This window comes from Mangifera indica, chromosome 15, assembly GCF_011075055.1.
Source record: "Mangifera indica cultivar Alphonso chromosome 15, CATAS_Mindica_2.1, whole genome shotgun sequence".
Taxonomy (NCBI): Eukaryota; Viridiplantae; Streptophyta; class Magnoliopsida; order Sapindales; family Anacardiaceae; genus Mangifera; species Mangifera indica.
Genome location: NC_058151.1, coordinates 2,256,927 through 2,275,792, shown reverse-complemented (window position 1 = coordinate 2,275,792; position 18,866 = coordinate 2,256,927). Strand labels below are relative to the sequence as shown.

General features: G+C 32.3%; 1 protein-coding gene across 2 annotated transcripts; it reads left to right on the top strand.

Annotated features, from left to right (window-relative positions):
- Positions 1–8,059: 8,059 nt before the first annotated feature.
- Positions 8,060–13,699, top strand: LOC123197997 (F-box/LRR-repeat protein At3g48880). 2 transcript variants are annotated; one of them, XM_044612563.1, is made up of 4 exons: positions 8,060–8,213; positions 11,518–11,896; positions 12,471–13,083; positions 13,163–13,699. In XM_044612563.1, exons 1-3 carry the CDS (start codon positions 8,075–8,077, stop codon positions 13,033–13,035), a joined length of 1,083 nt encoding a protein of 360 aa, XP_044468498.1. In that variant the 5' UTR covers positions 8,060–8,074; the 3' UTR covers positions 13,036–13,083; positions 13,163–13,699. The 2 variants fall into 2 exon arrangements, with proteins under 2 accessions (XP_044468498.1, XP_044468499.1); XM_044612564.1 differs by having other exon boundaries at positions 8,091–8,213; positions 11,489–11,896.
- Positions 13,700–18,866: the final 5,167 nt, after the last annotated feature.

The following is an 18,866-nucleotide window of genomic DNA, read 5'->3' as shown; positions in this document are numbered from 1 at the left end:
TAGGTTGACATCTTCATGACATGATTCTTGAACTACATGTCATAGGTTGACGTTGGCATAATAAGTAGCAACACCAGAGAGGATATTGGATCCTATGCTCAGAAGCACCTTATTGTTGTTTCTATTGGCAAATACGAGAGGTAGTTGTGTAGGAAGCTCATGACCTCACAGTGTTTGGCCATTAGGTCAGGATTGGGGTCTTAGATGGTGCTATTGTGGTAGCATTGTCCATTTGCTAGATTAATGTAGTGAAGATATTAGTTAGGTCACCAATGACATTATTCAATTGTTCATCCATAATAGACATGTTATTGATTGTGCTCTAACTATTAGGGCAAACCGGTTTCCAACAATAGTATCAAGCTATTCTACAGAAGAAATACTCTAATTGACCCGTAACCTGACTAATTAAGTCATTTCTTAATCTTTTTTCATGGAGTCACTGAAAAAATGTTTCAACTCACATCTGAAAGAGGATAAAGGAAAAAGTGTATACGAGATAAAGAAGAACTTTTCAATGGATTTTCTTTCTAATACCAAATTGTTACTACTAAAAATTTTACTAACTACAAATACACAAAACTAGGTATATAATTCTATGCAAGAAAATAAAGATGAACATAATATTTTTAAAATGGTTCGTTTTATTACTCCAAAATCTATATCTAATATTATATTATTGTATCCATGTTGAAATTTCAACAAAATAACAATATGATTCATAAAAGTGCCCCCTTTTGCCCTATATAATTTTAAATCCATAGGACAAGAGGAAGATAGTCACGTAATTACATAAAAAGATGCATTTAAAACCCAAGACATTGAATTTAAAATCTAAATGGATGTTCTTGAATTTCACCGCAGTAAATAGGAGATAATTTTGTTATCTCATAATGGTAAAAAGTATAGATAGAATATGATTTCTTAATAATAAGAGATGAAAATAACATATTAAAGAGATCATAGAAGAGGTTTGAACTATCAAAGGTAACTCTTCATGCTATTTTTGAATAAGAGGAAACTTGCTTGCATTTCAAATTGTCTTACATATAGGTAACATGCTTAATCTTTATAGGCCGAAAGTCTTATGCCCACCTAAGGTTTTGTATATTTCCAAACTCTTATTTGTAAGATTTTAAAAATCTAAATACTTATCATTTTATTAAAATTTTCAATCAAAATTAAAAGTAAAATCATCAATTAATAAAAAATTTTAAAAAACTAATAATTTTCTTCTATTTAAAGGTTTGAAAAGTGTCTATTTCTTCTCAAGTTTTTTTCTCTTCTTTGATCACCCTCTTTATTTCAATTGACAACTAATAGTTTTCACTCATCTTTCTATTTTAACCATTTGAGAGAAGTTATTGATGATAGAAGAAACAAATGAAAATAAATTTATCTTCATCTAATAAAAAGATAAATCTCAGACAAATAAAAATAATTTGTCTTCGGCTGCTCAAATGACGCTTGGACAATAAATATCTTTTAAATAAGTATTTACGTTTTTAAATTTTTACTAGTAAAGTTTGAAAATATATCAATCCTTGCTGGGGAACAGGTGTTTTGGCCATCTTTATATACCGTTCATCTCTCGTACATTTTGCTAGGAAAAGTCTGACCGAGAATCAGTTTTTATAGAATTTCGTAATGATAAAAGCCAGTATTTGCAGTAAATTTATATCTTCTGCCATGAAAAGTACAACACGGTTAAACATTGATAAACCCTATATGGGATTTGCTGATATTAATTATTCCCACTCAGCTCCATTCTAACCGTACCTTATCTTCAACACCATTTGTTTGTATTTGACAGTACTGTTTTTTCGCTGGTTTTCCTCGCCAATCAAAAATCAAGGATTGCATCTGTCTAAATCATCTTTTTTGCAAGGATTCAAATGGCTCTCTAGCTTTTCAATGAAAAATCGAAGCGTATGGAGCCTGAAGAGCAGCGTACAAGGCCTTGAACAATAAAATTACCTTCAGAATCTTCTTTCTTTGTAGGGTTTTTCTTTGCTTAATTATTTTGAAGATCTGTTCTGCAAACATAATACTTCTGGAACGACTATTTTTTCTTCAGAAACATTTATAATTACAAATTACTCCAGTTGATGCTTGTCTAAATCTACTAAATTCACCAAATTTGACAAGGAAAATTGATTGATCATAAATTTCCAACTGTGATTATTTTACATAATATTGCATGTAGGAGATTACAGCATGCTTTACTGAAAAATCTAAACCTGTTTGGTTTCTGGGAAAAAAATGGAAAATAAGTGACCTAGTGTATATTTCTTCTGCCTTCTGTTTTTCGGAAGACCTTCTCAGAGAAGCCAATCCGATTAGTTGTGAAGTGGGTTTGGTCCAGCAGGCACAGCTTTATGCGAAACACCATGTATTGGCTTGATCTTTGTGGCTGCAAACTCCACAGAACGAGAAATAGAGAGAAAACGATGCGAAAATAGAAAAGGAGACTTGGTTTTTACTGGTAGTCTTGTTTCTTCATGAACCGCCCAGTTGACATGCCGACAGCAGCAGAGATGGACCATTGCTAACATTGAGAAAATCAGAAATGGAAGCAAAGGACTATGAATTCTCATGGTTTGAAAATGATGGCGAAAGAGACGGCAAAAGAAGACTCAATCAGAGAGAAAATGCATGGCGCCTCTTTTGGTTAGTTTCAAGCCTATTTATAAGGGAATCAGGCGACTCCGATGATCTGTCTGCTATAGAAGAAAGAACCAAAACTCAATCAAATACATTAACAAGTTCATGAATACATACCATTTTCTAATCATTAATAGTTCTAGCTTATTTTATTAGCCTTGCCAGGCATTTGTTGGGATATAAAAATATGTTTAGATGCATATAAACATTACCCTTTAATCTCCATAAACGTTTGTCATCAAATGTTGAAAAGGATTCATCAAGGTTAACCGTTATAATTTATTAATGTTTAACTGGCTTTTCCTTGGAAAGTCAGTCGGGAATTAGAGAAATTTTTATTGGTAAATTATTCCAGGACAAAATTAGAAAAAAAGCAGTTGTTAAAATGGGCCAGCGGCATTAAAGAGGATACACAATTTGATTAGAAATCTCACTGCAGAATCAACTGCCAGTCTTTAGTAACCAAACTTACAGCTCTCAGAGCTGTCCCTCTCCTTGGTGGTCCAATAATAAACCGCCCGTGCCTTGAAGACTTGTGCAGGACTAAATCTATGCTTCCAAACTGAAGTAATAGCTTATAAAGGGGTGAGACAATGGCTTACCTTGTTTTTTTTATTTTAAAATCATCTAATTAGATATTATCATATTAAATAATATAAATAAATTTATATAATTTATTTATATATATAATATTATGCTAAGTGTGATCTTAATTCGAGATTACAGTTTGGATATTGCACCTGATCAAATATGTCTTAAAATTTAATAAAATTGTGTATATAAATAATGAACATAATTTATATACAAACAATAATATTATATATAATTAGATAATTTTAAATTAAAAATAAAATAATATTTAATTATGTGATAATATATTATTATTCATATGCATAATTCTGCTTGTAATTTAACCAGGTTCATGTCAACTACCTGACTTTCATTTTTTTATTTATTTATACTAAATTATAACCCCTACACTAACACCCAACGTGCTTGCCCATATTAATACTTGTTCCAACTAATTAAAACGGAAACCCAAGTCAACCATACTTCACTTTTGAGCTTTATAAAATAATCAACCTGTTCATATGATATTGATTTGAAATTACTTTATTTAATAAATGAAAAGATAATCATGTCAGCATAAATTTTGAGTTCATTTCATGCCATTTTAACTTCACAAATGCAACTTTAATATTTTGAGTTTGTTTTTATGCCAATTTTCATTATTGCCGTAACTTTATAGCTATTATTTCTTAGTATTCACCCTTACTACCAGGGAGATTCCTATATAAGTTATTGGTCAGATATAAAAACTTGTTTAATTTGTATAGATTTCGGATAATATATTGTCTTACCACAACTATCATGGGGTTGCTTCTGCATGAAAGACCTTAGCTTTTTTGATGTATGAGGTTAAAGATGGCAATGAGTCAGGCCAGACTTGCTCTAATGTAACCCACCGTACCTAAGGGCTATGTTGACATAGGTTGCCAATTAGCGTGTCTAGCAAGTCGGGGCCTAGGATTGAAAGGCTCGTAGCACCATCCAAAATCCCTTAGGTCATGCCTTCAGAGGCCTATGGTAGATCAGCCCACGTGCTTTTATAGGTAAGTCTATTAAATTATAATATTATAATGTTTTTTTAATTTTTTAATAATTCCTTGTAGATTATACTAGCCTGACCTATCGGCTTTATCTCAAGGTTCTGACACAACCCACTACAAGAATGGGTCATACCAAAAAAAGGAAGTATGAGTCTCACTACAGAATAACCCGACTCTTTTAACATATTTATATAAGGTAATAGCAACAAGAATCTTTTATGTTAAATGTGTCACCAATCCTCATACTAGTTACATGAATTGTTGGGTGGTTTTACCCAGGTGATGAGATCCATGTAAAAGAAAAAAGGAAAAAAAAAAAAAAAAGGGAAGTTTCTTTGGTTAAAAAGGTTTCTTGTGAAAGCTTTGTAAAGTTTTATATATAAATGATTGAAGAGTCAGAAAACTTAGGGACGAGACAAAACAAAAAGATAGATACAAGGATGGTTTTCCTATGAAAGACAAAGGGAAATAGTTGTTAAAGGATAAGGGGAGATTTTGGCCAAATCTACAAAGAAAAGTCTTCCCTTTCTTCTAACGTATATTCATGCACTATTTTTGGATGTGTTTTGTGTATTCCTCTTATATATCTCTTTACAACATTTGTGGTGGTTGTGAATTATTTTCTCTTTTTGGATTTTTCAATTAAATGATAAAACAATTTTCAAGCGAACAATAATAAACAAAGAGTCAAATTTTGTGTCGGTAGGAATATCTAAAATTTCTTTCATTGACTTCTTGTTGTATTTTTGTTATCTTGTGGAGATATTATTGAAGACTCTAATTTGTTTATCAGAAGCTTTTGGTTGTAAACTTTCATTGATGTAGTGGAAGTTTGTTCTCTAATGATTTTTTCTTCTTCTCACATGAAGTGGGGTTTCACACATAAATTCAGTGTTTTTTCATAGTGATTTGGTTTTTGTTATTTTGTGACTATTTGATTAAGAATAAAAATCACGTAAGATCCGTAAAAAGGTATTTTCCATAGCAAGTTGGTATCAAAGCATGGTTTGAGATTTTTTCTCTAGCTTGGGTGTTAAATATGGAAACTAATACGAGCATAATGATAAACTAAAACTCTATCACAAAATAGTATAGTTACATTTTACACAAATGCGAAGGATAAAATGTACTCATATAAATAAACCCTAACCCATTCACCCATCTTATTCGAAGTTAAGATTAACCTCCCCCTCCATTGAAGAATTTGAACCCATTCTTAATTTGATTTTGTGAGTAAAAAACATGTTAATTAGTCATTATATATAAAATCAATGTTATATGTACATATTTTTTATATATAATTTGAGAACACAAATAATCTGTCATTATATGATCGAATGTTATTTTATTTTTAATTTAAAATTACCTAATTATATAACAACTATCATTTGTGTGATCAAAGCTAGTCGTCGAAAAATAGAAACAAGATTTTGAAACCCTGGGGGGGGGGGGGGGGGGAAGTGAATTTTTTAAAATTTAAATCTTGGAAAAAATTGTTAGTTTTCTAAACTAAAAAGGAAAAATGATATAATTTTTGTAGGGTTTTAGGGCTGTGATAAAATGAATAGTTTACCCTTGTCTTTAACATAAATTAGTTCATGGGTGGATGTTTAAGTTTTTAAAACTCTACAAGATGTGTTTTTTAGATTGGGGTAAAACTTAGGTGGGAAATAGTCTTTTGGCCAGTTACTTATATTGATTGTGTGCGATAATTGTTGACCAAAAATATTACAAATAAAAGAATTTGAACGACTTTGATGAAACCTCAAACTACTATCAAAAGTGTATGGGCAATATCAACAACTTTTTGTAGCTCAATGTTGAAGATGAAATACGTTAATAGGACTATAGGGGGGATGTATGTAATATAATTAAAATTATGTGTATAAATAATAAATACTAATTTGTATTAAAATAATATGTTATTATGTGTTTGAATGATATTTTATCTTTCATTTAAAATCATACAATCATATGATGATATATTATTATTGATATATTAGTACTTTTTGGTAGTACGCATAATTTTACTATGTAATTTATCACCAAAAAGAGGTACCGAATATCCAACTATTTGGGGGTAAAAATACTATAATCAAACCTTAGGGTGTATTTAGTTTGGGTAACTTTTTATTACTAAAAGTGAAAGATTTTTTTGAAAATAAATTCCTTAAAAGAATATTGAATATAAATTATTACTATATTTGACAAAATTTTGTAAAAATTGATAGATATAAATAATTATTGTATTTAGTTTGAGGTAATAAAAGTATATTAAGATAATATTTTACTTAAATGTCTTTAGGTATAATTATTTTAAAATATTTTTCCTATTACTTATTATATTAGATGAAAATAGGGGTATTTTTGTCCTAAAAAATTTATAAGCAATGATATAATTATAATAAAATCAAAATTATCTTAGTAATATTTTAATATCTAAAATAAAGATAGTAATCTAATTATCTTTCATATTACCTTGTAGCATCACTATTACTGAAATATTTTATTATTGACAAACCAAATAAAATAATGTTAATAATAAAAAATAAATTATTAGGGGGAGTTTGGTTTGAGAAATATTTTATTACCAAAATTACAAAATTACTGTAAAAGTAGATGACTATGATGATTACTTAGTATAAATTATTACTATATTTGATAAAATTTGGTATAAGGGGTAATTTTATTATCACTTCCACCTTAGTTATTAAAAGATTATCGAAGTAATATTGATTTTATTTTTCAGATAAAAATAATTTTATTTCTAATTAATATAATAATTACATAAAAAATATTTTAGAATAATTATACCAAAAAGTATTTAAATAAAATAAAATAATGATATTATTTTATTACCTCTAACCAAATATAATAATTATTTATATATACTAATTTTATCAAATTTTATTAAACATAACAATAATTAATACTCAATAATCCTTCAAATAATTTATTTTTAATATACTCTTCTAATTTTGATAATAAAATATTCTCAAAATCAAACACATTATATGAGACATTTGGTTTGAGTAATGTTTTATTACTAAAATAGAGAGATTACCTTGAAAATTGATTACTTAAAAGATTACTGAGTATAAATAATTACTATGTTTGATAAAATTTGATAAGTATAAATAATTATTGTGTTTAGTTAAAGGTAATAAAAGAATACTAGTAAATTATTTTACTTAAATGCTTTTGAATATAATTATTTTTAAATATTTTTATATTAATTAAAAATAAATTTATTTTTGTCTCAAAAAATTAATAAATAATAATATAATTATAATAAAGTTAAGATTATCTTGGTAATCTTTTAATACCTAAGGAAAAAGTGATAATCAGATTACCATTTATATTATCTGTCACGCTAATATTAATAATAAAATATTATAAAAATATTTTATTACTGATAAGTCAAATAAAATAATAAAAAATAAATTAACAAGATAATTTTTAAATTTTAAAATCAAACAATCTCATAAAATAATCGTTTATTTCCGTAGACCAACGCCCCTAAAAGATATAAATGGGTAATAAAATCATATTTCTGACGTGGAAACAGCATAACCCCGTTAGTAGAAAAGCCCAAAAGGGGACAAGACAAAGCCCAAAGAATGTAAAGCAAATGTTACTGTAGTAAACTGACGTTGACTCACAAGTCAGTCACAGGCCGTAACGCTTCCAATAATGTGAGATGAGGGGGTGACACTTGTCAGCCAGTTCACACGTATAAGCGTTCCTGTCAGAGGAGTAGCAACTAGTTTTACCTGTATACCCCGCGGTGAAATCATTTTATGGTAAAAGAGCTACCCTCTTTCTGTAATTTCCTTCTCCTTCTTCGAATCTCATTTTCTTCTTCTTTCATTGTGGACAACAATCCGTTCACAATTCCCCTCGTTCATCCAAACCATCAGGCAATTCTGCCTTCTCTGTGTAAGTTTTGCTTATGTGACACTGTAGATTTCTTTTCATTCTTTTGTTACAAAATCTTAACTTTGATCTGCGTCTTCTGCTCCATTTGACATCTCTCATTAATAAATCTTCTTCTTTTTGAAAGCTTGAATTTTGGTCTGGGATTTTAGTTTTTAGCCTTTTTTTCTGAAGTTTGGTGTTCATGCTACCATGATTTTTTTTTTCTATTTAATTGGGTTCTTTTACTTTTACCTTTTTTTTTGTCTCGAAAGCTGGCTGCTTATTTCTTTTGTAGTTTATCGCGTACACTAATTTTCTGTAGATTTTCGTGTGTTTTGTCGAGATGTTTATGCTTGGCAGCTATAATATGAAAATTTACACTATCTAGGCTCTTGTTTTTGAAAAAGAGATAGTTACTCATCACAAACAATATTTAAGAGACCTCAAGGTCGGCTTAAGTGGTGAAAGGCGAAGTGTCATTGGTAAATGTCTAGAGTCCGTAGTTGCGGATCTAGGTGGCTGCAGGCCCCTGGAGTTTTACCGCAAGGGTTATCCGGGTTAACCAAAAAAAAAAAAATTAATAATGAAAGAGAAGAAGAAGTTAACAACGATCTGTATGATCCCTGTGCAGGTCATTTCATTAACTGGTTGGTTATGTTTTATATATGTTAATAATAATTTAGCTTTAGTAGATTCATGGTGTAGGATGAGTTTTATCTCAGTGTGTATAACTTGTTGATTGAGGAACTAGGAGAGGGGTTAAGAGAAAAATTCTCTTTCTGGAATGCCCCTTCTTGAGGGGCTTGAAGTTGAACCAAAGCAGGAGATGGTGATTTGGTTAGGTGTCTGTATCTTATAATGCAAGGCTAGGGTTGTAACTGTTGGAAGTGGACATATTTCACTATGGCATTTTAATTAATCGTTTTTGATAAGTTTGCTTGGTTTTCATGGTTGAGTTGAAATTGAAGAGGATGTTACTGATTTGTGGATCATGATTTTACTAGGGTTTACAGTGTTATCTAGCCTATGAATATTGTGAAATAATAATATCCATTAATGACTGGAAGAAGCTAATTTTTGTGCTAGGGCATTGCAATTTTATAAAAAATGATCTTTTAAACAGTGTTCATAACAAATATGAATGTTAAGATGAGCGGAAGGAGAGCATCTATATAGTGATATAATGATGAAGCTGTGAACACCTTTTTTAATTTTTCAATATATGTCCAGAAAATATTCATAAATTGTAATGGCTTTATCTTGATTAGTTGCACTGCAGATGCTCAGCAAGATTCGTAAATTGTAACAGTTTTATCTTGTTTGGTTATGAAGCAGCATCGAACAATGATGTTTCTTTATTTTCTGTGCAAATTATTGAAAATCATCTAGTGGTCTTGTTAACCTTTATAAGCTGTCTTTGTCAGCTAGTACAGAGTATTTAGTTGCTTGAAAATAACTGAACCAGTGCTATAGCAGGCAAGGTTTTATGTTCTTTTTTAAGCTTCCTGACACTATCTACATGCACGGAATGTTCGTGTTGTCTTCATTGTTAGAAGTTTTTGTGGGAGTTCACATCTCCTAAGCAATAAATGGAATAGAGAGCATAAATGTGTATTATTAAAAGCTTCGTCTTGTTAACCTTAATAAACGGTCTTTGTCAGCTAGTACAGAGTAGTTTAGTTGCATGAAAATAACTGAACCACTGCTATAGCAGGCAAGGTTTTATTTTCTTTCTTAAGCTTCCAGACACTTTCTAAATGCACGGAATTCACATCTCCTAAGGAACAAGAAGTTGTTGTAATGAATGGGATAGAGGGCGTAAATGTGTATTATTTAAAGCTTGGTCTTGTTAACCTTAATAAGCGGTCTTTGTCGGCTAGAACAGAGCAGTTTAGTTGCTTGAAAATAACTGAACCTCTGCTGTAGCAGGCAAGGTTTTATTTTCCTTTTAAGCTTCCAGACACTTTCTACATGCACGGAATAGTCATGTTATCTGCATGGTTAGAAGTTTTAGTGGGAATTCACATCTCCTAAGGAACAAGAAGTTGTTGTAATAAATGGAATAGAGGGCATAAATGTGTATTATTAAAAGCTTGGTCTTGTTAACCTTAATAAGCGGTCTTTGTCGGCTAGTACAGAGTAGTTTAGTTGCTTGAAAGTAACTGAACAACTGCTATAGCAGGCAATGTTTTATTTTCTTTTTTAAGCTTCCAGACACTTTCTACATGCACAAAATAATTGTGTTGTCTTCATGGTTAGAAGTTTTAATGGGAATTCACATCTCCTAAGGAACAAGAAGTTGTTGTAATAAATGGAATAGAGGGCATAAATGTGTATTATTTAAAGCTTGGTCTTTTTAACCTTAATAAGCGGTCTTTGTCGGCTAGTACAGAGTAGTTTAGTTGCTTGAAAATAACTGAACCACTGCTATAGTGGGCAAGGTTTTATTTTCCTTTTTAAGCTTCTAGACACTTTCTACACGCACAAAACTGTCGTTTTGTCTTCATGGTTAGAAGTTTTGGCGGGAATTCACATCTCCTTAGGAGCAAGATGTTGTTGTAAGAAATAGAGTAGGGGGCATAAATGTGTATTATTAAAAGCTTGTTTTAGAATGATAAGAGTTTGAGGATAGCATCCATTGCAAAAACCTCATATTATTAAGAGTTCTTTTTCATTACAAATATTGCCACTGCCAGACTGGTAGAAATTTCATATGGTAAAAATATTTATGGAATGTAAATTATATGATGCCATTTTACTAACTTGAATATGTCAATCCAGCTAGTGGCATAATATATAAATTCATGGCATCAAGTTGTATATTTCTTCATGGCTCGGTTATTTTGCTGAACTATGTAACTCAGTTTTGTGTTCCTTGTTTTGATGGATCATTATTTTGACAGCTCTATGTTTCAGCAACCCATTTCTCTGTCATCTAATTATCGATAATATTGTAATTATATTGCCCTTTTTCCTCTTTCTCCTCTATCTTTGCCTTCCCTTTAAATTTTGCGTACAATGCATTTATCAAAATATGACTAGGAAATTGAACAATCTTTTTTTTTTTTTTTTTCGGTGGTTGCATTACTAATCTATACATTTTCTTTTTTAAGAGTAATGGAAGGACTCTCAATGGTGCTTTAGGATTTGCCTGCTTCTCAAGAAGTTATTCAGTTATTTACAGAACATAGCTGTTTCTGTATTATGTCTGGTTATGATGTTAAGAATTATTAATTGTGATGGCATATAGGTGGATTTTAAGCCTTCTGCATGGATTATGTGGACACCTTATGCAGTTATTCTGATGCTTTGAAACTTCTCTCAGATATTTGCGCAACTGTTCAAATGGAAGAGGGTGCCCCTGATGTGAGGAGATGGGAGGACCTGGACACTGATGTATTGGTGAAAATCTTCATGTCTTTTGATATCTCGGAGTTGACTTCAGGCATTGCTCACGTTTGCAGTGCATGGCGTTTGGCTTGCTGTGATCCACTGCTCTGGAAAACTCTTGATTTGTCAATGTTGAGATCATATTCCATCCCAATTCCAGATAAGCCATATGTTTTTGTGGGTGAGTCTTCTGATAAGACATTGACACGTCTCTTGAAGATTTCCTTGAATCTCAGCCGGGGAGGCATTAGAACCTTGGTTTTTCGCTTCAATTTGTATGTAAGCAACGGACAATTGACTTATACAGCTGAAAGGTAATTTTTGTTTGTTTCTGTTTAAAAAAACCTTTTTTTAGTAGTATGTCTATCCTCTTTTTGCTGTCTGTCTGTTTAACTTTATTTAAGATGGCTAATAAATGTGGAATTGAATTATAATATCTATGCTGATGCCTTTGCAGCCTGTTTAGCTACCAATTTGTTAATTTAATATATATCAGTGAAATGCTAGCTGTTTTATTTTTGTCGAGTTGCACTTCAATTCTATATATAGGGCGTGTTAATTTGTCACTTCTATTGGCTTGCAGAAAGATGAAAATATCTCCTACATCATGTTGTTTTCTTGATTTGAACATTTATTTTATACTATAACCGTTTCAATCATTTGACATGTAAAACCGACATAGAACAGTTTTAAGCCCAGACATTTTTTATTCAAAATGATTATGATAGAAGAATTGCTTGCATTCTTGAAGGTCTTTCTTCCCTTTTTTCAATCCCAGTACTCATTGACTGAGCATTTGGCATTGCCTTTGATACCAGCAAATATCATCTTTAATTTTTCTTTTCACGGTGAATTGAGAACTAACCCACTACATATCATTGTCCGCAGGTGCCCCCAGCTCAGGCGACTTGTTATGCCAGCTTGGAACAGAATAAAGAAGGCTGGAATTTGCGAGGCTATTCGTGCATGGAGATATCTTGAATCCCTGACAATGCCTAGCATAGCAGACCCCTCTTATCTTTTAAAGGAAATAAAAGATAACTGCAAGAACTTCTGTGAACTCAAGGTCATGGGTCCGTTTGACGTTGTCTTTGCTTCTTCATTAGTCAAGTTTCTTCCAAACTTGAAGGTTTTGAGCCTCAGATGCACAATGATATTTAAGGATGCCCTGATGCGTTTATTAGATGGCCTACCAAACCTGGAAGTCCTCAACATATCACATAGCCTTATTGTAGAAGCTCCACTGCTTCCAGCACCAGCACCCAGAATATTTATTACAGAGCTTGATAGAACTATCCTTGAAAAGGCTGCTCGATTACGTGAATTCTTAACATGCATGGAGGACTCATGCATCATGTGCCAGCGAACTCGAGCTGACGAAGGGCTTATGAGGTGGTACAAGTACGAGGAAGGCCTATGGAAAATGGACGAGGCCAGGTCTCTTTCTCTTTGATTAGGATGCCACAGAGACTGTGATATAGCTGATGTACCTCGTCTTAAGGTAATATTTTACTTGTATGAAATACCTACATAATCTGTTGTTGAATAAGTACATATAGAATCAGCCTGTTGTGTTTTAGGTCGACAACTTCCAAGTACATACCAATGATCTTTTCCCATCGGAAAAGTATCATTGATCTGTGTTAGAGCTAAAGTTTATGTGAGAAGGAAGAATACTGCCAGGTCAGCAAGGGCAGAGTCTACAAAGGTGACTAATCAATGATTAACTGTTGCAAAGCCTCAAGAAATGGAGCAAGTAGCAGAGAGCCATTCCTCTATAGTTAGTACAACAGTTCCCCAACTAATACCAGAGATTGCAGAGAAATCAAGAAATGAGGTGGAACCAAGAGAAGAGAAAAAGGACTGCAAAAGAAGAGTGGGTATATCAGCCTTCGGGAAGGAAGAGAAAGGCAATAAAAAATTAGAGAATTGGTGAAAAAGGGAGAGAGCCAGCCTCTAGATGGGTAGAAGTTATTAGTTGTAATTGCTGTATTTTGTATTAATTTGCTGTAGTTGGGATATTTTGTTGGTTGCATTTTGGGAACTAAGTGAATGTAAATATAAACTCATACATGAATCCAATTGAAGTCCAATCTATGCAATTTTATATTCCAATATGAAGCTTTAGTACAACGTAGCACGGCTTGATTCAGTATATATAAATAACATTTTTATTACAAACAACAGCTCTTGTGTTTGAGCTTGCTAGTTTGTCTGGATTCCTGAAAAACTGAAGCGGAACGCTGCAGAAGTGGTTGGTGCTGTCGCCCTCTGGTGTGGCATCCTCTGAACCCTATCAGTCTGTATCATTATGTACATATGGTAAAATATCAGTTTCTGTTTTTTTGTTGCAGAAGGTGGATTTTCCACCACGTGAGAAGACTTTGGCCATTTGGCAATGGGAATGCATTAATGGCTTTAGAAACTTAGCTTGGAAGAAAGTTATTTTTACCGGTTGGAGGGGCGGCAATTCTCTTATAAATACCCCCCCTCTCTTCTGTAATGTCCACACAATCCTTTGCTTTCTTCCTGCTTCTTCTTGCTTCTTTCTTCCTTCTGCCGTGGTTCTGTCTTAATAAAATTATAAATATTATTTGGCAAGTCAATTACTTTGCCATTTATTTCATTAATTTTATAACACGTTATCAGCACGATCAACTCAAGTATATTATATCTTTATATTATGCTATTATGTTGCTTAAATATTATAAATACGAATATCCCAGTTGTGATATTTCAGTTGACTTTTAATTTCTGTTATATTTCTGCTTAATTTTTTTTTATAATTATACAATATTTACAACCCGAAGTTTACAAAATTATAAATCTAGACCTGAAGTCCTGAAACTCTTGAATCTGGACCTGAAGTCCTGCATATTATTTGTAACATGAAGTTTACAAAATTATGAATTTAGACCTGAAGTCTGAAATATCATAAATCTGGACCCGAAGTTCTGAATCCTATTTGTAACTTGAAGTTTACAAAATTATGAATCTGGACTTGCAGTCCTGAATATCATGAATCTGGATCTAAAATCCTGAATATTGTTCGTAATCCGAAGTTTACGAAATTATAAATTTGTGATCTAAAGTCATAAATATTACTTGTAACCTGAAGTTTACAAAACCAAGAATCTGGACCGGAAGTCTTGATATTATTTAAATGTTTATTTTTATTGTATTCCATTTATTTGAATATTTATTTATTCGCATATTTATTTATTTGAATCTTTATTTTTATTTATATCCTATTTACAACCTGAAGTTTGTAAAATCGTGAGAAAATCATCTATATGGGCTCGAAGTCCCGAGTTTTACGATTTATAACTTGAAGTTTGTAAAATCATGAGAATACATGTTTATGGGCTGGAAGTCCCCAGTTTCATAAATATGGGTCGGAAGTCCCCAGTTTCATCAAAGTCTTTATTTTAATAATGATATCACCTTTGCAATCTGAAGTTTGCATAAAGTGTGAAAAATATGGACTTGAAGTCCAAAACATAATTAGAATACGTATTATAATATTCTGAAAACTAATTACAAAACCAGAAGTTTTGTATATATGGGATAATATATGGACCTGAAGCTTCCAAAATTAATCTCAATATTTCTCCTACAAAATCAGCTGTTTTGTAAATATGAAATAATATTTGAACCTGAAGTTTCAAAAATTAACTCATATATATTGTCTACAAAACTAGAAGTTTTGTAAATATGACAATAATTGAACCTGAAGTTCCTAAAATTAGATGGATAATATTAAATGAGCTTTTTACATGAGTCTCCACCTAGAATTTGTGAGTCTTGAAAAACTAACTAAATAAAATATCTCAGAAGGATAAATACAAGGCTATTATCTTTTGATATTATATCCCTGAAGGATTACAAGCCGAAATATGAATACAATGACTCTATATTTAATATAACTTTGTAATATTCAGAATCTTTTCTTAAATGTGGAAGATAAAATATTTCCCACATTTTATTTTATGCTCCTGTAGTAGCAATATCGGAAAAGAAAATTCTGAATTAATATTTTCTCGTTATATATCGTTTCCTGAAGTGAACGCAACTACCAGAAGTAGTTATTATGAGTATGAAATGCCCAAAATTTTTATAATTAAATCCATTATATATATATTTATTTTGGAATCATGCATATTATTTTATATTTTATTGTCATGTTCTCTTCCTTTCAATATTTTGTGTACGTTATAACTAACGTAATTTAAATGAATGGAAATGGACTCCAAAATTGAAGCGTTGACTTCAAAAGCTGATGTGGGAGACATATGTTTGGTGGACAGTGCAACAACGCACACAATTCTTAAGGAAAATAAAATTTTCTTATCTTTAGCATTAATTGAAGCTAAAGTAACTACCATATCAGGATCAATTGATCTGATAGAAGGCTTCGGAAGAGCCACAATTATGTTAAACAATGGTACCAAATTAAGCATCAATGATACATTATATTCAAGTAGATCCAGAAGAAATCTACTAAGTTTTAAAGATATAAGAAAAAATGGTTATCATCTTGAAACCATGAGTGAGAATGGTGCAGAATTCATCTGTATAACTAGTAATGTCTCCGGAAGAAGGCTTATACTAGAAAAATTGTCTGCTTTATCATCTGGATTGTATTATACAACCATAAAGGCAATTGAGACCTACACAGTATTGAACCAGAAGTTCGTTGATCCAAAAGCATTTATGCTTTGGCATGATCGTTTAGGCCACCCAGGATCTACAATGATGCGTAGGATTATTGAAAATTCACATGGACATACATTACAGAATCATAAAATTTTATTGTCCAGTGAACAATTCTGCACCGCCTGTTCTCAAGGCAAATTAATAATAAGACCATCCCCTTCCAAAATTGGAGGTGAATCCCCATCATTCCTGTAAAGGATTCAAGGAGATATATGTGGACCCATTCATCCATCAAGTGGGCCATTTCGTTATTTTATGGTCTTAATTGATGCATCTGCACGATGGTCTCATGTTTGTTTATTGCCTACTCGAAATGTTGCATTTGCTAAACTGTTAGCACAAATTATCAAATTAAAGGCACATTTTGCAGATTATTCAATCAAGTCAATACGGCTAAATAATGCTGGTGAATTTACATCCAAAACATTTGATGATTATTGCATGTCTATGCGGATTGAGGTTGAACATCCAGTCCCGCATGTCCACACACAGAATGGATTAGCTGAGTCTCTTATCAAACGACTCCAGGTAATTGCACGTACTTTATTATTAAAAAGTTAATTACCTACTTCTATGTGAGGACATGCTATATTACATGCTGCAGCGTTAATTCGCTTGCGACCTTCTTCTTATCATCAATATTCTCCCTTATAATTGGTTCTTGGTTACCAACCTAATGTATCTCATTTGAGAATATTTGGTTGTGCTATATATGTCCCTATTACGTCCCCTCAACGCACAAAAATGGGACCCCAACGTCGTTTGGGAATATATGTTGGATATAATTCACCATCCATTATCAGGTACTTAGAACCATTAACAGGTGATCTTTTTATTGCACGATTTACAGATTGTCACTTTGATGAGATAACTTTCCCATCTTTAGGGGAAAAGAAAATGCCTCTTGAAGTTAGGCATAAACTTACTTGGTATGTACCTACCATGTCTCATTTAGATCCTCGCACATCCCAAAGTGAAACTGAAGTGCAAAGGATAGTGCGATTACAAATTATTGCCAACCAAATGCCTGATGCATTTGTTGATACTGCAAAAGTGACAAGATCACATGTTCCAGCTGCTAATACACCAGCAAGAATCAATGTGACTGCTAAACAGTTTATTCGAGCCGTGACTGATCCATCTACCTCACGCCAGAAGCGTGGTAGACCTGTTGGATCAAAGGACACTGTTCCTCGAAAAAGAAAGGCAAATAATCAAACAAATATTCCTCCAGAAGAGGTTATGGTCCCTGAAGAGACTCAAGTCCCTGAAGTGGCACAAGCCCCTGAAGTGGCACAAGCCCCTGAAGTGGCACAAACCCATGAAGTTGTACAAAATCCTGAAGAATAGGAAAATGAGAATATTGAAATATCTTTAAATTATGTTCATACACAAGAAATGTGGAATCGTGAAACAATTATAGTTGATGATATATTCTCATTTGCAGTAGCTACTGAAATTCTGAATGATGATGATTTTGAGCCACGTACTGTGGCTGAGTGCAAACAAAGACATGATTGGCCTAAATGGGAAGAAACAATTCAAACAGAATTAGCTTCTCTAGCAAAACATCAAGTGTTTGGGCCTGTAGTTCCAACACCTGAAGACGTACAACCCGTTGGGTATAAATGGGTATTTGTGAGGAAAAGAAATGAGAAAAATGAAATTGCTAGATATAAAGCCAGGCTTGTAGCCCAAGGCTTTTCCCTAAGGCCCGGTATAGACTTTGATGAAACATATGCACCTGTAATAGATATAATCATATTCAGATATTTAATCAGTTTAACAGTCTCTGAAGGACTTGATATGCGTCTAATGGACGTAGTTACTGCTTATTTGTATGGAAATTTAGACGCTGAAATTTATATGAAACTCCCTGAAGGATACCAATTGCCTGAAGCATACCAATTGCCTGAAGCAAAAAGGGTCAATTCAAGAGGCTTGTACTCAATTAAATTACAATGATCATTGTACGGATTAAAACAATCTGGACGTATGTGGTACAATCGCCTCAGTGAATATTTGAAAAAAGAGGGATATGTGAATGACCCTATATGCCCATATGTCTTTATTAAAAGGTCAGAATCAGGATTTGCTATTATAGCAGTTTATGTTGATGATATGAATTTAATTGAGACTCCTGAAGAGCTCTCAAAAACTACTGAATATCTGAAAAAAGAATTTGAAATGAAGGATTTGGGGAAAACAAAATATTGTCTCGGCCTGCAGAGCAAGCACAATTCAAATGAAATACTTATCCATCAATCAGCGTATATTGAAAATTTATTAAAATGCTTTAATATGGATAAGGCTTATCCTTTGAGTACCCCAATGGTTGTTCGGTCTCTTGATCCAAAAAAGGACCCATTTCGTCCTAAAAAAGAAGACGAAAAGATACTTGGTCATGAAGTACCATATCTTAATGTCATTGGAGCCTTATTATATTTAGCCCAATGCACAAAACCGGATATATCCTTCGCAGTTAGTTTATTGGCCCGATTTAGCTCTACACCAACCCATCGCCATTGGAACGAAATCAAACATATACTCCGTTACCTTTGTGGAACT